The sequence below is a fragment of the Mesocricetus auratus genome, unplaced genomic scaffold (assembly GCF_017639785.1).
Source record: "Mesocricetus auratus isolate SY011 unplaced genomic scaffold, BCM_Maur_2.0 Super-Scaffold_100714, whole genome shotgun sequence".
NCBI lineage: Eukaryota > Metazoa > Chordata > Mammalia > Rodentia > Cricetidae > Mesocricetus > Mesocricetus auratus.
The window spans coordinates 91,184-115,361 of NW_024429270.1; the positions used below are offsets into that span (position 1 = coordinate 91,184).

Below are 24,178 nucleotides of genomic sequence, written 5' to 3' on the forward strand. Positions count from 1 at the left end.
CGCTGGGGCTTCTACTGTTCTACACAGCAGCAGTCAGTCATCTGAATCTGTCATCATTGGCAGGCTTAGGAGACAATTTGGAATTCTTAAAAAAGAGAGCTTTTCCCACATTAAAAAATGGGAAATACTATTACAAGGGTGGGAGTTAGGTCTCTGTATGAGAATATGCTGGATGGCTTGAAAATGAAACAATTAAATGAGAGAATAATTGAGATGGGATTTATGTAATGTCAGCTATAAACATTATCGGTTTTATCATTTTTGTTTTGTCACTAAAAAGTTGGTTAATATGAGTGCTAAGATACAAGTTTTAGAAAAACTTACTAAAACAGATCATAGAGATATTCACACCCAAAGAGAGGAATTTAAAGGAGAACGAATTTCAGTGTTGCATTACAAGGCTAGAGAGGAACAACCTAGGGTTTTCAACAACCAACTTTAATTTATGCAGTAACCTTACAGGAACAACTGCCAAATAATAGACATCCCTAAGGTTGTATAAGAGCTGAATGGACTCCTGTGGAATTGTTAGATTCAAGGAGATTCAAGGAAGTGGTAGTCTCATATGGCATGCACTCACCATTTTGAAGCAAATGTTAAACTCATGGAACTTATCATAGAATTATTCCTCAAGACTTGAGACATTCGGTTACAACAGTCTTGGAGCCTGGCCCTCAATTACAGTGGAGGACCTGGTGGAAAGATGAGGGTAAGACCATTGAACAATGATGTAGGGCTAGAGGTATGGAAATCTCCCAAGACTAACTTCTTAGAGAGGGAGACTGTGCTAAATCTCTATATGATGACCACACCCTGGCTTTCCATCATGCAGCAGCTTTGAATGCTTGAGAAAGACTTGAAGAAGTAGGAAAGAAAATTGAGTCACTTACTAAAGTTATAAAGGCCTAAAAGAAACTTTCACTAATTTTTTTACAAAGACTGACTTTAGCAATAAATAGAATGATTCCAAATTCAGAAGCTAGACAAATAATGACTGAATCTCTGACTTTTGAAAATGCTAATACACAATGCAAAGGGGTAATTAGGCCATTAAAGGCAAGACCAGCACCCTTGGAAGAATGGATCTAAGATACAATCAATATTGAATCTCATGACCATGATGATGCTTAGATAGGAGAGGTGAATTCCAGAGGTTTGAAGAAAAATTGAAATACCAGGTGTTTCAATTGAAGTAAACAAGGTCACCTAAAAAGGGATTGTAAACAGGGCATTCCTGGAAATGATATTTTTTTCTAAGCATGATCTAAACAGACTGCACCTCCCTTCTGGATTATGCAGAAGGTGTGGCAAAGGCAGGCATCGGACTAATGAATGTAGATCAATAAGGGACAGTCAAGGGAACGCTTGCCATCAGGAAATACCTTGAGGGACCTCTTTCAGGCCCCTTGTGTCAAATTTAGTTCAATGGTTTCCTTTTACCCTGGAGGAAACTCCTTCCCAGAACAATTAATGAACCTAATGCCTATTGTAATAAATCGTAACACTCTGGATGATAGAACAGCTTTAGAAAATGAAACAAAATTTTCAGGAAAAAATCATAAATCAAAATTGATAAAGATTAGATTTGAACAATACAGACATGTTAATTAGAAGAGATGATAGTTTATCAAACAGGTTAGGGTGGGGCAGGTTTCTTTTTTTTTTCTTTCAGGAGAATGAAGGCATCCATCTAAGGAATCTGAAGACCACTGGACAAAAGAGGCATGTGAAGAAAAATAACAAATCATCCAAAAAACAGGTACCAAGAAAAAGAGTAATTTGGCCCATTGATATACCACATTTTCAACAGGACAAAATTTCAAAAATCTTCCCAAATGTTTGTTTCTGCTGTTCTCTACAGGCATATAATACAAATGGTCTTTTTGTAGTCCCAGTCCAATTAAAATTAAAGCTGGCTTTGGAGTTGGAATGTGGATCTCTTCTTCTCTAGATCCATGCATGCTTGTTAAAGTGAAATCTAAAATCTCTGTCTCATGTCAGAAAAACCACCTGATATGGGACAAAAGAAAAACAAAAATTAAGGGACTATTGTATTGCAACTAATCTCACAATCCTTTGGTTTTATTTTGACTCACTGAAGCTTGTCTTAAGGCATATTATCTCAATTTGTAAGATTAATACATATATATTTTAGACTTTTTGTTATGATATTAATAGTCATATAGAGTACTAATTCTAAAAAAAAGCTTCATCTAGCTTCCTTTACATAATTTCAGGTTTGAGTCGATCAGGTAACTAAGGATTAAGGTTTTGTACTCTGGATATAAATAACAAATATTGATCCTTTAACCTCTTAGAGATCTGCTGCATATAACTGTAACTTGAGTTTTCTGGCCTGGCAGGTCTTGCAGCACTTTTCTGCCCAAAGAAACACACAGAAGCTATATTAATTATGAAACTGTTGACTACTGTCTTGGGTTTCTTATTAGCTAGCTCTGTCTTAATTATTAACCCATTTTCTATTAATCCATGTATTTCCACTTGATCTAATCTTACTGGGGAATGCTGGACCTGCAACTCCTTTGCCTGCTACATCATGGCTGCTCAGCTTCTCCAAAGAGAAGAGAGCAATTTCCTGTTTGTTTCTGCTTATTTCCTGATTCAGCCCAGCTACGTGACTTCCTATCTATCTGTACAGACCTCCAGACCTCTATGGTTAGCTAGTGGCAAGTTTCTGCCCAGCTATATTGTCACTTCCTATCTGGTCAATCAGTCAATCAGTGTTTTCTTCATTAACCAATAAGAGAAACATACACAGAAGAACATTCCCCATCATATTACATTTAAAATGTTTAAATTTTTTTGTAGTGAACCATGATTATGCCTAACAGAGACTGTTGATGTTTCCAAAAGGATGATGGGCCCCACAACAACAATTTTACCAGGACTATGATCATACCACTAAGCTGACAAACACTACCTAATAATCAACTTTGGACCACAAACTGCTCAGGACAATTTCACAGTGGCTGGCTGAGATTATCCAGTCTCACAGACTACTCTAGCCAGGACTTGAGATAAGCCCTGCACTTTCTCATTACATGAAGACTAGGCAACAAATGATATAACTAGGTCTCCCAGGATTTGACAATTACCAATTTTTTCAGGGTTTCATAAAGATGCTATCACTCCAAGACATCAGTAAGTATTTTAAGAACACAACTCCCACATTCCCAAGAGGTAAGGTGGTAGTTTTTGGTCATCTATGGGTTATGGATATTTGCTTTAGTTTAGGATAGTCACTTACAAGTTGGTATTGGTAATGATCAAGAAAAAAAGTTGAACAAAGGAGATTACATTCAGAGTTCTTGTTTTGAAAAGAAAAAAAAAGGAGATACGGTTATGATAGGATAAAAGAGTAGATTATTGGATCTATTCTGAAAGAAAAGACACAGGAATGAAAGGATAAAAGGGTAAATTATTGAATCAACTCTGAAAAGATAATAGGGGGATGCAGCTATGATAGGATAAAATGGTAGATTATTGTTTCTACTATGAAAAGAAAAGAAGGGAGGATATAGCTATGATAAGACAAAAGGTAGGTTATTAAATCTACTTATAAATCCATTGGATTGGATTTTGGTATATTATATACAAATTTTGTATACAGATATAAATTTGAGATTAAGTTGGTTAGAACATACTGTACATGTATTTCTAATCTTGATAAAGGTATTATACCTATATAGCTCATTTAACAATGTAATACAAATTTCTAATTCTTGAAAGTTGTTATTAACAACTATATAGGATAATAAAGAAATGCAGGTTAGTAATTAGTCATCTATTACAATTAAACTTGTAGCTATATTAGGTATTTTTATAAGGTCAAACAAAGATATATTTTAGATAGACAGATAATCTTCAGAGATCTACAGAATACGGCATTTAAGATGTTTTAATAACATATGTTCTTTTTTTATGACAATGGGACATGTCTGCTCCTGGCAGCACCAATCTACTACAGAGAAATTGATGGGCATCGGAGAAACTCCACATGGAGATCACTTTCTTTGTGGCAAAAGTAAGCCACTGGGCAAGAAGTGCCCTTACCTTGCCGGCCGACAGCACACTGTCCAAACTGGACAAGCAAGACATAAAAGAGAGTGTCTTCCAACCCTTGCCAAGACAAGGTGGGACCATCCAAAAATCCTGCCTCACAGAAACGTCTGTCAGACATGCTAGGCCTATAGGCCAAAGATGGATGCCCAGCATTTCGGAAGAAACTTGGGTGACTTCCCAGCCATCCAGCTGTTTTTGTCATTTCTCATAGTTTTGGAAGTTGGTTGCTTGTACTTCCTGCTTACTCAGTATTATTTCCTTCTCTGGTCTCTGAGGAAGTTGAAGACTAGATAGTTATAGTTTTCCTTCTTTATTAGACTCAGAGAAGAAATTCACACTAGCACTAGAGAGGAGTATCAGGTGGGAGGAGACAGCAGCTCAGTCTCAGTCTGCAGCCACGCTGAGGACCGGATCACCCAGCCTTGGTAGAGGTAAGAAAACTCTAGTGATTGGCTACTTTGCTTTTCTGATCTTCAACTTGAACACCAATATCTGTTTCTGGGTTTTTATTATTTGAGCTATACAGATCCTCAGAGTTAAGCTTGCTTTCCTTTTGAATTCTACTTTTTTGTCTGTTTGGTTAGTTTGGTTTTGGTTTTTTGAGACAGGGTTTCTCTGTGTAGCCCTGGCTGTTCTGGAACTCATTTTTTTTGTAGACCAGACTAGCCTCAAAGATATGCCTGCCTCTGCCTCCCAAGCGCTGGGATTAAAGGCATGTGCCACCACTGCCTGACTCCTTTTGAATTCTAACTCAGACCTTCCTCTTATCTAGGTCCCTCTCAGCAGTTGCTGAGATCTGCAGCTTGCCTGTTCTGTTATTTTTCTCTCATATCCCCAACAGAATTGTTTAGTTTGCTTCTGAGTCTGTTTTTAAATTTCTTCTACCGACCAGACTAAGAATCTCCAGAAAAGCCCTTGCATATCCCAGTGACACATTTTGTTCCTCTTCCTAAAAGGCCACACTGAAGGAATCTCTTTTCTTTGCATTTCTCTTTTCTGTAATTGGCCTATGGGGGTGCGCAGCCCAGAATAACTTGTTCAGGCTGTCAAACTATATAGCCTTTCCTCCTAAGAACCCCCAAATATGTTTTCATCTTCCACCTTTTGGTCGGTATGTCACCTAGGAGAAGCCTTCCCCGGCCATCCAACAGTTTTCTTCAATTAGTTTGCTTTTCAGTTCCTAGAAGTTACTCCTGCAGTTACTTAACTATATTTTCTTTCCCTGGTCAGGCTTAGAACTGCTTGAAATCAGGGATCTTGTTTGCTGTGGAAGCCACTGTGTCCTCAGAGTTTAGAACAAGCCTTGGCACTTCACTGGGACTCTACAGTGGGTGACAGATCTCTCTGGATTTGTTCAGCTAGGCGAACTGCGGAAATGCTTCTTCTTGTAATGTAAATTCCAGCCACGTGGGTGGAGGTGGGATCGGGGGGCGGGAGCAGAGTTCCTTTGACTCGTTTGCAATGACAGCTCCGCCTCAGGCTCCGCCTCAGGCTCCGCCCCAGCCCCGCCTATGTTCGTGTCCTCTCTTGCAGGTCTCTATAAAGTTCATTTGGCGGCGCAACGCGCAGGGGCTTCTGGGAGCCGGCCGCCTCGGCCAATCAGGAAGCGCGGGCGAGCGGCGCGAGAAGCGGCGGCGGCGTAGTGCAGCAGCCGGGTGTGGACCGCAGACCCGCGGCAGAGTCAGGTAAGGGGTGCGAGCTGCGCGTGATCGCGTGGCCCAGGGTTCAGGGCCCGGCCTGGAAGCAGGACCCGGAGCCTGGCTGGAACCCCATGCGGTGTTCGTAGCCATGAGGCTCGCTCTTCCTTTCTTGAGGCAGCTGGGAACGCCGGCCGGCGACACCGCACCGAGTGCTGTGACTAGGCTCTTCCAAGCGTGGTCCTCCCCACTGGCGCGCTATCGCCACGCCCACCCGCGCTCAAGGCTGCCAGGCGTCACCCGGCCTGGGTGCGCTTTTTGCGGGGTGGGGGGCATCCTTCAGGAGACAGCTCAGCGAAGCCCTGTCAACGCTTGCCTCCTCTACTGATAATCCAACAGGATGCTAATGGTTGCCACTCGGGTTGGCTCACCTGTCTGTGGGTACCTAGCATCCTGTCTTCTGTAAGGGACCCCCGAAATATATTGGGTCCCCTTTGAAAGAAAATCACAGCATGCTGGGCATGTGTCGCTGTCAAGGCGAGTTTGAAGCCAGCTTGGTCTACGTTATATCCTGTCCCAGCCCTACCCTCCATAGATGGCTTTCAGCACAAGCAAAGGTCAGCGCTGGCATTCTGTTTGGGGACATGTTTTGTGTTCTTTCTGGGGTCACCGTACCGCAAACCTGTAACCGTACCAAGAACGTTCGTTTATTTATAAAAAACCCAAGTTATCTTTTTTCCACTCTTTCCCACAGTTCGATTGTTTGGGGCATTTTTTTTTAATTTATGCTGAGCTCATCCATTTAAATACCTGTGTATTAGGCTAAGAGCCTGTATTTATATTTTTGGCCTAGCCCCCTCTCCCTGACCTGTATCCAGCTGCCTAATTAGCATCTTCAGATGGTCTGATCATCTACTGAAACAGAACATAAAGCTAGCAAACTCCTTTGTATTTTCCAACCCCCGGACAACTCCTCAGCCTATTTTTATTTTAATTTTTTATTATTCTGGGGGTGAGACAGGTTTTCTGCCGTGCATTCCAGGCCTGCCTTAAACTTTAGGTCCTCCTGCCTCAGTTTCCCGGGTGCTGGGGTGACAGGTGTGTGAAATGAAGCAGTATTTGTCTGCCACTGACCTTTTTCTCCTTCCCCCTCCTCCTGTCTTCTACTTGGGAGGCATTCCGAGGCTTTAGTAGGCAACTACTGTACCTTGAGCTACACCCCTCCCCCAGTGCTGGGGTCAGACTGATACCAGTCAGTGTCCATCCTGACACACTCAGCTTTATACCTGGGCATGAGGATCCACACTCAGATCCTCAAGCCTGTGCCACACGCGCTTTGCCCTGTCAGCCTCTTCAGACTCACACTTACTCCACCATTGCAGCCAAATGGTAGCTTAATCCCCCAACACATAGTTGCAGAAAGGCCTCAAACACTGTCAGAAATTTCTTTTCTAAATTCCTGTGTTGGTCTGTAAGGTCCACTAAAGGTCACCCTCCTTCCAGTAATTTTGGGGTGTCTTGGGGTGCACGTATGTCTGTGTACCACACAGTCTGTGTGCCTGGTGCCCTCAGAGGCCAGAAGAGAGCCATAGATCCCCCTGGAACTGGTTGTGAGCCCACCATTGTGTGATGGGACTCAAAGTCAGGTCCTCTGGAAGAACATCAGGTGCTCTTAACCACTGAGCCATCTCCAGTAAGTTTATTGCTGTTTTTCTATGTGTACAAGTGGTTTCTATATTTTTAAAATTTGTGTGTGCATGTATTAAGTGTTCTGACTGCATGTATGGATGTGTACCACATGCATTTCTGGTGTCCAGTGAGGCCAGAAGAGAGCTTGGATCCCCTAAAACTGGAGTTATGGGTTTTTATGAACCACCATGTGGGTGCTGAAGTCCTCTTAACCATTGAGGGAGCTATCCAACCCTTTTTCTTTTTATCTATTTTAAATTTTTAATATTTAATTTCCTATGTGAATGTGGTGACTCACACGTGTAATCCTAGCACTTGGGAAGCTGAGGCAAAAGGATCACCTTGAGTTTAAGACCATGCTGGGCCACTTAATGAGTTCCAGACTAATGGTTACAGAATTAATGAGAGTCTGCACAACAAAGAAACAAAACAAAAAATATTATGCTTTTCCTTGTGGGTTGTGTCATCCCCCACTGCACACCCACCCACGAGACAGGGTTTCTCTGTGTAGCCCTGGCTGTTTTAGAACTTTCCAGGCTGACCTCAAACTCAGAGATCTGTCTGCCACCTTTGTATCAATTTCCCATTGTGTGTGTGTGTGTGTATACATGCATGTGTACATGCGTGTGTATGTGCGTGCACCTGTGCCTGTGCATGCTTGTGCATAGGTCAGTGTCGGGAGTCTTCCTCTTACTGCTTTCCATGCTAACTTGGAGCTTGTCCAGTTGGTTAGAATGACTGGTGGGGCAAAGTACTTTCTCCCCCTAATCCTCGCACAGCCGTTTCCCAGTGCTGGGGTTGCAGGTGTATACCACTACGCCTGACTTTTTAAGTGGGTGTTACAGATCCAAAGTCAGGTCCACATGTCTGTATAGCAGGTGCATTCTTTATCCATCCATCCATCCATCCATCCATCCATCCATCCATCCAGTCTTCTTACCTCCCAATGTCTGTCTTTGACAGTATCTTCCAAAATGTAGTAGGGACAACTGCTTTTCTGAGCGTGGGGGTGGAGGATCTTTGTGGTTGAAGAGATAGTATTTGGGTTTATGGTAAAATTAGAATCACATAGGTACTGAGTACTGTTTGATTATATGGATGTGAATTGTGGTTTGAATGAGATGTCCCTCCATAGTCATGCGCCTTTGATTTGAACATCTGGTCCCCAATTGATAGCGCTGTTTGGGAGGAAGTATGTCACCGGAGGTGGGCTTTGAGGTTTCTTTTTTAATTTATTTTTATTTTATGTGTGTGAATGTTTATCTGAATGTGTGTCTGCACACCATGTGCATACAGTGCCCATGGTGGCCAGAAGGGGACATCAGATTTCCTGGGCTGGAGTTATAGTCTGTTGTGAGCCACCATGTGGGAGCCGGGAATTGAACCCAAGTTCTCTGGAAGAACAGCGACTTCTCTTAACCTCTGAGCCATCTCTCTAGCCCACCATTTAATCTTTTATTTAAAAATGCTGAGGATCAAAACCAGGACTGTGTGCGTGCTAGGCAGGTGCTCGACCCCCTCAGTTGCATCCCCAGCCTTCATTTAATCTTTGTACCAGTGAACACTGCTAGAGCCTAGTGCATGTGTGCTTAGCCAAGTGCTTAGCACTAGCGTCAAACCCTGGCTTGTCAGCTCAGACACGCTTCCAGGGTTAGCAAAAGCTGTGAAGGAGTTTCATGTCTTTAAGTCATTGAAAAGAATCTAAAAAGGGATACTATTTCATGTTAAAGTAATATGAAATTCAAATTATAGCATGCATTATTAAAGTTTTGCTGCAGAGCGGACATGCTTATTTGCATGTGTGTTCTCTGTTCTCTATGGCTACAGTAAAGTTAGAATGGCAATGCTGAGTAGTGACAGAGACTGGCCTACAAAGCTTAAAATAATCATTACCTTTCCCTTGCTCCTAGGAAACTAGACAGACTTGACATGGCTGGCTTTGCGGTCTTTCATGCTTCCCTCTGTTTCTTCTCAACTTTGAGGTTCTGAGGACACTGGTCTCTGGAATGTATTCTGGGACTAACAGGTTTGAAACAGAACTACTGAGTAGTAGCTATTTCTAGGATGACCCAGTGGACACTTTTGCTTTTGAGAAAGTGTGTCATGTAGTCCAGGTTGGCCTCAAACTGTAGCTATATTAGTTTCTGGTTGCCGTGGTAGAATACTGTGACAAGAGCAATTTGAGGGGAGAGGGTTTATCTTGGCTCTCAGTTTGGTAGTACAGTCCATGGTGGGGAAGTCATGATGGTAGGAACTGAGGGCTGGTCAATGCATGTGCAGTCAGGAAGAATAAGGAGCACTTGTGCTTCAGTGGCTTTCTCAGACCAAGGAAATGTACCACCATATTTAGATTGGGTCTTCCTGCCTCAGCTAACCCACTGTAGATAGTTCTCTGGCATGCCCAGACACTAACCTAATCTAGGTATGTCTGGAAACTTGTCCTAAATGACTATCCATCCTTTCAAATTGCTAGTCAGTAGCCAAGGGTGCTTTGGATTCCTCATCCTCCTGCCTCCAAATGCTTAGGTTATAGCCATGTGCCAACCATGCTCCAGGTAGTAGTCTTTAAAGAACTAAGTGAACTCTCAGTTTGGGAGTTGTCACAAGGCCTGCTAGGTGAAAAGAAGTATTCTACTTGTGGATGGAGCTTAAAAGCAAAAGGAGAGAAACCAATGAACTAGTAATACCAGAAGTAAGTGAGTACATTTTGATATAACAAGCAGAAATATCATAAGAGACCAAGGTTGAAGCCACTTAGAAGAATGCTAAAAGGACCATTTCATGAGGACTGAGAATGGTTTGGAAGTACTCAATAGTTTGAGTATTTATTTATTTGTTTGTTTTTCGAGATAGGGTTTCTCTGTGTATCTTTGAAGCCTGTCCAGGCACTCGCTCTGTAGAACAGGTTAGCCTCAAACTCACAGAAATCCACCTGCCTCTGCCTCCGAAGTGCTGGGATTAAAGGTGTCTGCCACCCCCACCCAACTTAGTTTGAATATTTAATTATCTCGATTTTCTGACTTGACTGAGTATTTAACATGGTTACTTTGAGACTGTGGAAATGACCATGTTTTTTTCATAATTAAAACTCCACATATTTTAATAGCAACTGAACTGAAATTAACTGATCTATTTTTCACTATTTTTATATAATGACTTCATTTTACCATATATGCATTATAGGGATTGTTTTAGTTAATTTTCTACTTGCTGTGACCAAATAACCCAGCAAGAGACAGTTTAAAAGAGAAAGAGTTCTGCCAGGCATTGGTGGTGCACACCTTTAATCCCAGCACTCGGGAAGCAGAGGCAGGTGGATTTCTGTGAGTTCGAGGCCAGTCTGGTCTACAGAGCAAGTTCCAGGACAGCCTCCAAAACAATACAGAGAAACCCTGTCTCGAAAAAAAGAGAGAGAGAGAGAGAGAGAGAGAGAGAGAGAGAGAGAGAGAGAGAGAGAGAGAGAGAGAGAGAGAGTTCTTTCAGTGTCCTGGCTAGTTTTATGTCACTTTGCCATAACCTAGAGTCATCAGAGGGGAGGGAACCTCAATTTGGAAAATGCCTCTATAAGATCCAAGTTTAGGTCTTTTTTGTGGCCAGCAAGGCTAAGTCTTGAGGTTCTAAAGATATATTCCAGAGATCTGAGTGGGATACTGGGGGACCCCAGGCTTTTGAGCTCGGGTAGTACAAACAAATCACTTCTCAGTTTTATTATTAAAACAAGCAAAACACAAGGTGACGTTTACATTTAGCTTCAGCAAATACAAGTATCATGGGGGAATACACATGGTGTTATGTCTTACCATCTTTGGTCATGTGAAAAGAGCCAAGAATATCCCTCTTAGGCCTTTGCCTTTCCCTCAGAGATGACGCAGACATCCTGGGCATTTCCTTTATTTATGTCCTTATTTTTTAGTGCATTTACTTACCATAGTTTATGTAAAAGTTGCTAGAAGGCCACCTTCTGGAAAGAACATTCGGCACTCTGCCACATCTATAGTTCACAGTAAGTTTGTAGCATGTTTACAAAGACTCCCAAGCATCTTCTAGGTGGGGTAAGTCTGCCCCATAAGAACATTCCTCTTTTTTTCTTTTTTGAGATGGTCTTACTATGTAGCCCTGGCTGGTCTGGAACTTACCGTGTAGACCACCAGAGTAGCCTCAAGCTCACAGAGATCTGCCTGCTTCTGCCTCAAGAGTGCTGGGCTAAAAGATGTGCATCCCAAAGCTCCATCATGTGCTTTTTTTTGGGGGGGGGGATGAGTTATACTAAGTAGAGGCCTACACTAGACTAACTCACAGTCCTGTCTCAGCCTCCCAAGGGCTGGATTATAGATATACCTTGCCACTTTAGACATGTTCATTTTAATTTTAGTATTTTAATGAATTATTTTTAAATGTATGTGTACATTTAATTTTAGCACATGCCTTTAATCTCAGTACCCACAAGGCAGAGGCAGGCAGATCTCTGAGTTCAAGGCCAGACTGGTTTACAGTGAGTTTCAGGACAGTCAGGGCTACTCAGAGAGACCCTGTCTCAAAAAAACAAAATAAGAAAACACACACACACAAAGTGGAAGAATGAGGATGACAGAACTAAGAATTCCACAGTCTAGTCCCACTACTGCCTGGCACTGTTTTTATTTTGGCCTTGTGACCTACCTTTAAAGTTAATGCCCTTCAATGCTCATTTCAGAAAGTTGTTATCTTTGAAAGGGCTGTGGATTTTATGGTGGTAAAGATGGTCTTGTGCCTCATCACGTGCTTCTGTAGCTGAGGTGTGAGTACATTTTACACTGACATTTTAAGTACAGAGCTAGACCAGTGGGGTTCCGTGGGTGCAGTGGAAACCAAAGACTAAACAAGATCTGCAGTTCAACAGCTAAGATCAAAAGCTGCTTTTCCAGAGGAATCAGGTTTGAACAATCCTAACATGTACCACAGGCAGCTCAGAACCCCTGTAACTCCAGCTGCAGAGGATCCGAAGCCTTCTTCTGGCCTCTGTGGGCCCCCATACCCACATGGTATACACTCACACAGATACACAACCATACATATCAAAATAAATCTCTGTTTTTGTCTTTGTAACAGCTGTGACTGTCCTGGAACTCACAGTAGATGAGGCTGGCCTTGAACTCACAGAGATCCACCTGCCTCTGTCTCCTGAGTGCTGAGATTAAAGGCATGTGCCACCAAGGCCCAGGCCTCAAAATAAATATAGAAACTGAGCTACTGTTTATAAGAATTGCCTTTTTTTTTTTTGAGACTAGCCTAGAACTTGACTTTGTATCATTAGGCTGACCTCAAATTTGGAACAGGCCTATCTCAGCCTACCGAATACTGGAATTAATAGGTGTGAGCTTCTGTGCCCCTCTGAATTTTCTTGCTTTTAATAATGAACTTGTTCCTAAGCTTTTAGCATTATAATTTTGTAGATTTATTTTTATCTTATTTATGTGAGTGTTTATCCTGCATGTATGTAAGTGTACCACGTGCATTCGGTGCCCATAGAAAACATGTTGGAGCCATTGGAACTGGAGGTGTAGGCAGCTGTGAGCTGTCTCGTGAATTCTGGGATCCACACCTGGGTCCTCTGCAAGAATAGCAAGTGCCCTTAATCACTGAGCCACCTCTCTAGTCCCCTAAAGATTTGCATATTTATCTGTGTGCCTGTGTGCCATTATGTGCAGGTTCCTTGGAGGCCAAAAGAGGAGATTAGATCCTCTGAAACTGGAGTACAAGCTGAAAACCAAACAGTGTTCTTAACTGCTAAGCCATCTCTCCAGCTCTTAACTACTGTCATTATGCAGAACATTTAACCGTCTGTTAATAGCTGTAAGAGTTAAAAAAATATTCACCTCATCAAGTATACATGCATAAGATTTATAAATGTAGATTAGCTGGTAAACAGTAGCACTTTTTCTTGATTGTTTCAAGGATAGCCCTGGCTGTCCTGGAGCTTGCTTTGTAAACCAGGCTGGCCTGGAACTCAGAGATCTGCTTGCCTCTGCCTCCTGAGTGCCTGGCAAATAGCAGCAGTTTCTTAAAAGATTTTTATTTTATGTGTGTGTTTGTGCACCACATGCGTGTTGCCCTCGGGCCAGTAGAGGGTGTCACGTCCCCTGAAACTAGAGTTCTAGCTGATTTTGACATGTGGGTCCTGGGAACCAGTGCTCTTAACCACTGAGCCACCAGTCTCTCCAGCTGCTGATCTTTCTTTTTTAAGCATTTAAATAGTATGTGTATGTGAATTTGTATGTCTGTGTGGAGTCATGCCACACCACATGTGGAGGGCAGAGGAAAACTGGCAGGAGTTTTTTGGGCGTCAGTTCTCTCTTTCCACCATGTGGGCCTCAGGAATTGAAAGTTGGTCACAGTAGCCAATGCTCCCTACCCACTCAGCTGTCTTTCTTCTCAAGCCACATAGCACCATTCTTTACAGCACTTTCAATCACTTGTCAGAAGAGTAGGTGGCCTTGTTAATTGCATTTGTGCTCTAAACTTAGGTGTTGTTTATATAAATATAATTACTGTTAGTAGATGCCATAACAAATAAGATGTCATACTGAGTGAGGCCTTCAGTCACCTTATAAGAATGCATAAACGGAGACCAGGACATGAATAATAAAAGAATGCATTTTATGTTAATGAGGACATGGTTGTGTTAGAATAAAATGAGGCTGAGTTTAGATGATGTTTAGCATTTTTCTGATCTCAATTCAGCCAAATCACTGCAGGACGTGTACTGAACGCATAACTTGAGTTTCCATGGTCTGGAGTTACCATGAAAATCCTAAAACATGAGGCCCAGACTGTAGCAATCCCTTCTCAATGGGACACTATTCCCTCAGAGTAAATGGAGGGATTGAAGGTATAGAGAGATTGTTCTTGAGGCTTCCAGGAGCTTGCTACAATGACTTTGGTTTCCTTACCTGCTTTGGGTTTGTAGGAGGAGGCAGAAATCCTGGCCTGTGGCTTAATTATGTTTGCATTGTTCTACTGCTGAACTCAGTATGCACAGAAATGATCTATTCACAGTCTGACTCATTTTCTCTGTCAGGCCTGTTCTTGGAACACATCCTACTTGTTGATGAACTGTGGCCTTTTTGATTTACAAGAGTCCTGGAGGTTTACTAATCTTGTAACAGATTGAAGCAGTGATGGGAACCTCTCCCCACCTTGACATAGGTCTTTTTCCTTTCATGTAGCACCTGCATCTCCAATGGATACTGAAGGGTTTGGTGAGCTCCTTCAGCAGGCTGAACAGCTCGCTGCTGAGACTGAAGGCATCTCCGAGCTTCCACATGTAGAACGGAATTTACAGGAGATCCAGCAAGCGGGTGAGCGCCTGCGTTCCCGTACCCTCACACGCACATCCCAGGAGACAGCAGATGTCAAGGCGTGAGTACTGATGGGGAGATGCTATTGACTGGGTAGTTCATTTTCTTCTATGACCGTTCCAAGCTAGATAGTCAGGAACTCAGTTTTACATAGGTCAGCAAGCCTTGCTTTGTTTCCTTGCCCCTCTAGGGTTTTAGAGTTCCAGCCAAGCTGAGAGAGAGCCCATATCATCAGCAGAAGTGTGAGGGTGCAAGTCGGTGGAGGAGGAGCTCTGTTCTGTATAAAACACTCTCAGTACTTCCTGCTTGGGTTCACGGCTATTGAGTCATAAATGGGCCCTGCAAGTGTGTTAGTAGATATGGGCCATGCACGTAAGTGCTACCCAAAGCTAGAGAGCACTCAGCCGTAAACAGTTTTTAAGGGTAATTGGAAAAAAATGATGAATGGTCAATGAGGAGAAACCATCCAAGTGAGGAGTGATTCTTTGTGCTCAATGCCAGTGACCCCAGAGGCTGCCTCTGAAAGGCCTTAAAGTACAATGCCCTCCAGCTGATTGTACACTGGGAAGGTGGTCGAGCCCCAGGAGAACAAGACTTGGAGGAAAAATGCTAACTAACAGGGTCATACAGCATTAGCAGGATGATGGAGTGTGCAAAGGATTCTGGTTGGGCAAAATACAAACCCAACCAAAAAAAAAAAAATCAAAACCAAGTGTGATTTAATGGTTATTTAGAAACTTCCTTACACGTTAAGTCTTTATTAATCTTCACACCAAGCATCAAGACTGTGATCCCTATATTAATTGGACAGCAAAGGTTCACAAAGGGCTGGTAACTTCCTCAGGCTATACAACAGGTGAGTTGTGAGCCAAGATTCAACCCCAGCACTCCTGTATTTCTAGAAGGAGCTTGGAGAGAAAAGGGAGAAGAGGGTACTTCTACTAAGCTATTGGCGGGTCCAAAAAGTCACTAGGATTATGTATAATTCAGGAAAATGTTAGTCTAGTCTTCATTCTGTGAACTTGAACAAGATTAATGTGAGGCATTGTCTTTTAGGAACTTCATAAATGTCAAAGCAGTGTGAAGACTGCATTTCTTTTCTAACTGATCCTGAGAACTGAGTGTCGGGTTGCTCTGTGGACATTCTGTAGCCTTCTCTAGAGTAGTATTTTTTAAATACTAGCTCTGCTTCTGTTGACATTAATAAAGACAAGTCAGATGAATCCTTGCAGGGTTTTTGTTTTTTGTTTGTTTGTTTGTTTTTAAACTACCTAGCCTTGTAACAAAATGCTGCTAATAACTAACCTACCCTGGTTCCCAACAACCAACCAGCCTGTAGATATTTCTACTAACTTGTAGGAATATCCTTCCTTGTAGGCTCCAAACTTCTGTTCCTGCCTGCCTACAGTTCCTCTGATTTAAGCAGGCAGTTTCTGCTTGTGCAGAGATGCTGCAGGAGCAAAAGCCCATGGATACCCGCTGAGTTGCTATAGTTATAATTTAATTGCATCAGCTTTACAGCCTATTAAGAGCAAAAAGGGAAAATGTTTTCTAGTAACAATTATCAGTCATATTCTCTGTCTTGTAAATTTCCATTCTTCCTTGTCTCTTCTACCTTAAATTCATTATTTTAGGGAGGAGGGAGTTGGAACGTTGAAGAATGGATATAGGGTGGGGCAGGAGCTTAAAAAGAAACCAGGGGGCTGATGACTGTATTTTTCCATTATCTTGATAGGCAGAGACACTAAGTATGATGTGACTATTTTAGTACTTGCTGGATGAGGGCAGAGAAAAGAACTGAGTAGGATTTTGTTGTTGTTGTTGTTGTTACATAGACTAAGTTTTGAAAGGAAAATCTGTCTTTAAGGTGTTAGTTTGATTATAAATTTAAGTATGGCCTGAGTTTTGTGATTTTTTTTTAAATATTCTATGTGTGTGGGTGTTTTGCCTGTACTACATGTACTTTTATTTTTTTTTTTTTTTTAAGGAACAGACTTTTTTTTTTTTTTTGTGGAATCTGGCCTAGAACATGCTACTCTCCTGCCTTGGCCTTCTGAGTAGCTGGGATTACAGGTGTGTGCCAACAGTTCCAGTTCTAGGGAACAGATTTGATACCTTTTTTTGTATGTGTGTTCTTGATCTTTTAAATTTGTGGATTTTCTTCCCACCACACATAAAGAGTATGCATGGCGTATACAAAGTAGGGGTTTGCAGAATGTGGCCCATGAACCTGCTACCTGTTATATCTTACTGGAACATAGCTACACTATTTGTTTTATATATTGACCATGAACAAAGTACCATTTCCATACGTAAGGAAAGTTAGATAGTAAATGGACAGCTAGATTCAGATTTAGCTTGGTCAATAGAAATCCCTTTTGGTATTTGCCATAGGTACTTTCTGTTCCCAGAGAATTGTTGCAGTCACTGTCCTGACTTCATTATCAAAGTTTGAAAAGTGGCAGAGGTAGGGATTGATGTCCATGTTTGAAGCTTAGAAAGAAACGTACTTAAGATTTTTTTCAGTGAGTAAATTATAAATGAGGTGAGCCCCCGCCCCCCCCACACACCTTTTCTTTCTCTGTTCTTTTTCTTAAACCCTGTATATACTGGGAACAGCTTTTGTATCTTCTACTCTTTTGGTTGGGACTCTGGAGTGTGGCTTCATCTTTGTGGCTTTCTGATCATGTAGAGCTATCTGGACTATTAGAATTGGGGCCACTAAAAGGCAGGGGACGTTGGGACTTTTCTAATCTACAAAGCCAAATGTTGAGCTAGAGGTGTAGCTTAGTGTTTGCTTCTGCCTTCCAAGTGCTAGGATTAAAGGCAAGTGCCACCACCACCCAGCAAAGTCTGGCTTTTCAGTTCTGGAGTTTTTTACTCTAGCATATGTTAAAGTCATTTGGACACTGGATGAACTCTCATGTGTCACTATAAAGATGTAGTACTGTGAGGTTTAATTAGGAAATAACAAAATTGATCTAGCAATTCTGTTTCTAGGGATCTGTCCCAAAGATCTAGTAGCAAAAGTGTGAAAAGTCTGTCCAAAGATCCACTGTTACTTTATTTGACGTTTGGGAACTAGCTGACTAGATGTGCGAGGTTGGTAGACTTGGAAACTTTCTGGTAGTACCAAGGAGTAATCATGTATGCTACCATGGAGCGAATTCAGGACAGGCAATTAAGTAAACATTTTGAGGTAGAGAAAAGTCTAAAGTACTGAAATGTAGTTCAGTAATAGATTACAGGTTAGCACATGCAAGGTTCTGGGTTGATAGCAGCAGTAGTAACAACAAAAGGATGGATGGGTAGGTGAGTGTATCGTGCTTTTTCCTTTTATTTAAGAAAGCAGATAAAAGACATTCTGTGTTAGTGGATTGAAAGAATTTATATTAAGGTATCATTGCATCCCATGTTGATCTACATATTCAGCAAAAACTCTGTTAAAATTCCAGCATCCGTGGCTGGAGAGATTATTCAGTGGTTAAGAGTACTGGCTGCTCTTCTGAGAACCTGGATTTAATTCCTAGCCATCTGATAATTCCAGTTCCAGGGAATCTGATCCCCCCTTCTTGCCTCCAAGGGCCCTGGACATATATAAGGTATACCAACGTACATGCAAACAAAATATCCATACACATTTAAAAAAAATAAAAGATAGAGAAAATTTCAGCCTCCCAGCTGGCTCTTTTTGCAGAAATTGGGGGATTGACTGAAAAATACAAGAACTCTTGCATCGTCAAAACAGTCTTTAAAAAAATGAGTATAAGTGTTTTGTCTGCATGTATGTCTGTGTACCATGTATGTGCCTGGTGCCCATTGAATTAAACCCTGAACTTCTAGAAGAGCAAGCTGCCAGTACTCTTACCCACAGAGCCATCTCTAGCCCCCAAAGCAATCTTTAGAAGTCAGAAAAAAGAAGACTGACACTTCACTTTCAAAACTTACTAAAAAGCCAAAATAATTACCAGGTATGGTCATCTATAACTGTAGTTTCAGCACTAAGGAGCCTAACACATAACAAATAGTTCATGGTCTTCCTGCCTTATGTTGTGAGTTCCAAGACCAACCTGGGCTTTGTAATATGACCCTTGTGTTTATAAACAAAAACCATACTAATCAAGGTTATTTGGCATAAGGATGGATAAATAGATTGTTGGAATTAAATTACAAGTCTAGATGGGGCTCAGTGGTTATGTTCTTACAGAGGACTTGGGTTCAGGTTCTAGTACCCACATGGTGGCTCATAATTGTCTGTAACTCCAGCACCAGGGGATCTGCCACCCTATTTTGGCTTCTACAAGCACCAGGCACTCATGTGATGCACATACATATAAGCAGACAAGACCCTCATACACATAAAATAAATCTAACAGTGTCAGTAGTATATAGTATCTGTAGTCTTAAAAAAAAAACTTCAAGAATATTGGATTTTCCCTTTACTCCTATTAAAATATAACGACTGTAATTCTAGCATTATGAGTCTAGAAAGTTTGTTTGGTTATGATTTTTTTTTACTCAATAAAGGTGTTCAGACCATTGAACATGGAAAGAGTAGTCCTTTCAACAATTGAGGTTGGGGTCACTGATGTCTCTATGAAAAAGAATAAAGTTGGTCCCTATCTCATTCTGTATAGAAGCACTAATTCTAGCTGGATTGTCAGTGTAAATGTAAGAACTGAATTATAAAACTCTTAGAAGAAACTGTGGGCATAGATTTTCCTGACCTCAAGATAGGGCTGTAGCTCACTTTAGAGTGCTTGCCTAGCATGCGCAAGCCTGGGTTCAGTCCTTAGCATCACATCTTAATGGTGATGGTGACTTGAAGGAGAATGGCTCCCATGGGCTCACATATTTGAATGCTTAGTCTTCAGTTGGTTTTGTTAGGAAGGATTAGGAGGTGTGGCCTTGTTGGAGGGGGTGTGTCACTGGGAGTGGGCTTTGAAGTTTCAAAAACCCACACCAGGACCGGTCTCCCCTTGCCTGCAGATCTGGATGTAAGCTCTCAGCTATTGCTGCAGAGCCATGCCTCCCTGTCTGCTGCTATACTCTTTACTATGATGGTCATGGAGTAACATGAAACCGGAAGCAGGCCCTCATTTAAATGCTTCCTTTTATAAGTTGCTTTGGTCATGGTGCCTCTTCACAGCAATAGACTAAGACAATGACACATGCCTATAATATCAGCACTCTGGAAGTGGAGGCATGAGAGTCAGAAATTCAAGGTCATCCTTGTCTGCACAAGTTCAAGTCCAGTCTGGACTACCTGACAGAGCTGTCTAGACTATTAGGCCAATAGAATATATCAAAAACAGACCAGTTTAACTTCATCAAAGGGAAACATTTGTGCTTCAAATGCAACTGTCAAGAAAGAAATATCTTTTAGGGGAAAACACTTCCCATTTATTTAAATGCTAACAAGCTTTGTGGTAGCAGTGGCACTATTAGGAGGTATGGCTTTGTTGGAGTAGGTGTAGCCTTGTTGGAAGAAATGTGTCCCTGTGGGGGTGGGCTTTGAGGTCTTCTTTGCTCAAACTACACCCAGTGTGGTCGGCAGTTCACTTCCTGCTGCCTGCAGATCAAGGTGTAGAACTCTCAGCTCCATCTCCAGCACCATGTCTGTCTGTATGCTACCGTGTTTCCTACCTTGATGATAATGGACTAACCCTCAAAGCTAGCCTCAGTGAAGTGTTTTCCTTTATAAAAGTTGCCATGGGCATGGTGTCTCCTCACAGCAATGGATACCCTAAGACAGACCTACATTCAGGGTTTTTAAAAATGTATTTGCTCTGTGTGTGGGGAGGGGGGTGAATGTCTGTGTCTTTGTATTTTTGTGCATGTGCACAAGTGTGTATGTATGTTTGTGTGGAAGTCAGAGGACAACTCGCCAGGGATCAAACTCAAGTCAGGCTTGGTGGCAAGTGCATCCAGTGGGTACACTGAGCCAACTCTCTGGCCCACATTTTATTTCTTTTTAGCCTCAAAGAATTTATTCATAAAAAGTCAACTTAATTTTAAAATAGCATAAGATCATTGTCCAGTAAGTGTCGTTAGCTACCAGAGAAGTACATGTCAAAGCTACTGTGTGATACCACTTCATTCCTATTAGGATGGTTCTGATAAAAAAAAAAAAAGACATGTAATAGTGTAGGTGAGAATGTGCTAAAGTTGAAATGAATCTGGGTGAGTCTTCCTTCATGCACTGTTAGTGGGAATGTAAAGTAGTTCTGCCTGTTTGGAAGAAACTCCAAAGTTCCTCAAAAAGGCATACAGTTAGCATATAATCCAGTGATTCTGTTTTTAGGTATAAATCTAAGAGATATAAATATGTCTAATCTAACAGATGTAAATATGTCTAAACAAAACTTGTACATGAATTTTAATGGCAGGTGTCAACCAGCTGATGAATATGTATATGAACTGTGCCATAGCCATGTAATGGGATCTGATTTGGCAAGAAAGGGGCATTAGGTATGACTTAACATATGCTATACATGGATAACCCTAAAAGTATAAGTAAAAGAAACTTACAGAAGATTGCATATTGTTTGATTCTGTTTGAGTGATGTCCAGAATAGGCAAATCTCAGAAAAAGAAATGAGGGCTGCTATATTTAGGGGGTAGTGAATGCAGAAATGGGAACTGATTAGTGATGAGCAATGGAAATGTTCTAAAGTTGATGATAGTGATGGTTGGATAACCCTGAGTATACTTAAAATCTCCAATGAATGTTCTGCTGTGAATGGATGGATTGTATAGTAAGAGAATTAGATCACAAGCCCTTTTTAAGGAGTAAATAATACAAACGTATGTACATATTTGTTGATTTTTTTTTTAAGAAGGAAGTGCCTTTAAAAATACTTGATTTGTGTTAGTTGAGCATGGTTAAGACAGGCAGGGAAATGACTATCACGATGGAAGCGTTTTCCCACAGATCCCTAGAAACAGGAGGCATGGTATACACCACAGAGGCCCACCTAAGTGAGTCCTGGGATTGTTTGGGAGCCAGGTGGACCATACTGTTGAAGGACCTGATCCAGAATGCTATAGTCTCTAAAGTTGTAATCTTGAAATCCAAAGTCCCCCAGACTATAGTACTGGTGGTGGAAAGGCTGCCTCATGGGAGAGGTACAAAGCTCAGCTCTATGGAAAGGACTGGCCATGTACTTTAGTGATCATGGAAGCTTGCTTAAGAAATGCACCATCCATCACCATTTGCATTACATTCTCTGATGAAATCCCAAGAGGTTTTAATCAATGAAAGCCATGTTTGCCTGAAGACGCCAGCAGCTACTAACTGCCTCAGAAATGATTGTGTGCATGCTAGGATGAGAGGCATTCAGACAGCAGTGCTGGTTTGATTGCTTGGGTTATGTCTGCCAAGTCTGTGGTCTGTGTATGAGTGTGGTACAGACCGATTTGTATCTGTGGACCCAAATCAACACAGAAGCACTACCCTGAAGAAAGGGAGACACAGCAGGAGATGCTTTTGTTGGTATGTATCATAGAATAAATTTTTAAAAACAAGCAGAAAGCCGGGCGTTGGTGGCACACGCCTTTAATCCCAGCACTCGGGAGGCAGAGGCAGGTGGATCTCTGTGAGTTTGAGGCCAGCCTGGTCTACAGAGCGAGTTCAGGACAGCCTCCAAAGCCACAAAGAAACCCTGTCTTGAAAAACCAAAAAATAAATAAATAAAACAAGCAGGAAAAATAGGTTCTCCCTCATGCTATTTCATATGGCTGCAGTTATAGAGCTGCATGTACCAACTGTCTATTACAACAGTATATGAATAAAATGCTTTTATTTGACATTTGTGGATTTAACTCAGGGCTTTAATGCAAGCATAGCAAGTACTGTACTACTGAGATGGTATAAGTAGCTCCTGATATATGCTTATACATTTTGCCTTTCTTAAAATGACTTCTTAAAACATTTTATGTGCATTGGTGTTTTGCCTGCATGTATGTCTGTGTGAGGGTGTTGGATCCCTTGGATCTGGAATTGCAGACAGTTGTGAGCTGCCATGTGGGTGCTGGGAATTCAACCAGGATTCTCCAGAAGAACAGACAGTGCTCTTAACTACTGAGCCATCTCTCCAACCCACATTTTGCCTTTTTGACTTATTTATTTATTAATATGATTTTGTTCTTACAGTTTATCTTAGTCTTTGTTCTACACAATGACCAAGGCAACTCCCCTCCCCAAAACGGGGTTTCTCAGTGTAGCCCTAGATGTCCTGGAATTCCCTCTGTAGGCTAAGCTGACCTCAAACTCACGGCCTCCCACCTACCTCTGTCTCTCGAATGCTGAGATTCAAGGTGTGTGCTACCACACCTGACCTGCCAAGGCAACTCTTAGAACAGAAAGCATTTAATTGGAGGTTTACTTATAGCTTCAGAGTTAGTCCCTTATCATCATTGTGGGGAGCACATGGTACTGGAGAAGTAGCTGAGAGCTTTACATCTGCAGGCACGCAGAGGGAGAGACTGGGTCCACCCTCAGTGACACACTTCCTGCAACAAGGCTGCACCTTGTAATGCTTCTCAATGGTGCCACTCCCTGATGACTAAACATTCAAATATGTGAGCCTATGGGGCCATTCCTATTCATATCACCACACAGTTGTTGTAGTGTATTTATGTTTCTCAGGTAAGCTCATCTTTTAAAAGAGAATTTAGCTGAGCATGGTAGTGCACACCTTTAGTCTCTCAAAGGCATTCCAGAACAGTCAGGGCTACATGAAGCAAATAGCAACCTGTCTTAAACAAACAAGACAGCAACAAAAACCCCTGACTTCAACACACACACACACACACACACACACACTTACTTTTGTGGTTATTATTTTGGAACAAGGTCTCAAGTAGCCCGAGCTGACCTTAAGCTCTGTAAAGGAGGATGACCCTGACCCTGAACTTCTTTCTGCTCCTCCTGCCTCTGCCTCTCAAATGCTGGGATTACAGGTGTGTGCCTCTGTGTCATTATGTCTGACTCCAGTGAATCGCTTTTAAATTCTTTAAATTAATTTTTCCAGAATTATATTTTTGGTATTTTGAGCTTTTATGATTTTGACATTCAGGGTTATGATTTATGGATTGTATTTTGGGATTATAGCTCAAACCCAATCAAGAGGCAGCTAGAGCAAGGGCAGGGATTTTCATTTGGTTTCTGTAGAAGAGCAGAGTAAATAAGATTAAAATTGGTTAGTGTGGGGACTTTTTTTTTTTTTTTTTTTTTAGTTTTACGAGACAGGGTTTCTCTGTATTGTTTTGGAGGCTGCCGGTCCAGCCCGGCCTCGAACTCACAGAGATCCGCCTGCCTCTGCCTCCCGAGTGCTGGGCTCTTAGGTACATTGTTCCTGGCCTGGCATGGTTGGGAAAGGAAGATTGTGGCCCACAGTCTGATCACCTGTGAGAATCTGATGGAGGAGA

At 41.8% G+C, this 24,178-nt stretch overlaps 1 protein-coding gene across 1 annotated transcript in view; it reads left to right on the forward strand.

The window, feature by feature from the left end:
* Window positions 1–5,646: 5,646 nt before the first annotated feature.
* Window positions 5,647–24,178, forward strand: part of Nup93 (nucleoporin 93) — an 88,586-nt gene continuing 70,054 nt past the window's right edge. The window contains exons 1-2 of the mRNA XM_040740761.1: window positions 5,647–5,768; window positions 14,615–14,807. Of these exons, the coding sequence (XP_040596695.1) occupies window positions 14,629–14,807 (179 nt within the window). The 5' untranslated portion in view covers window positions 5,647–5,768; window positions 14,615–14,628. The remainder of the gene's footprint in view (window positions 5,769–14,614; window positions 14,808–24,178) is intronic.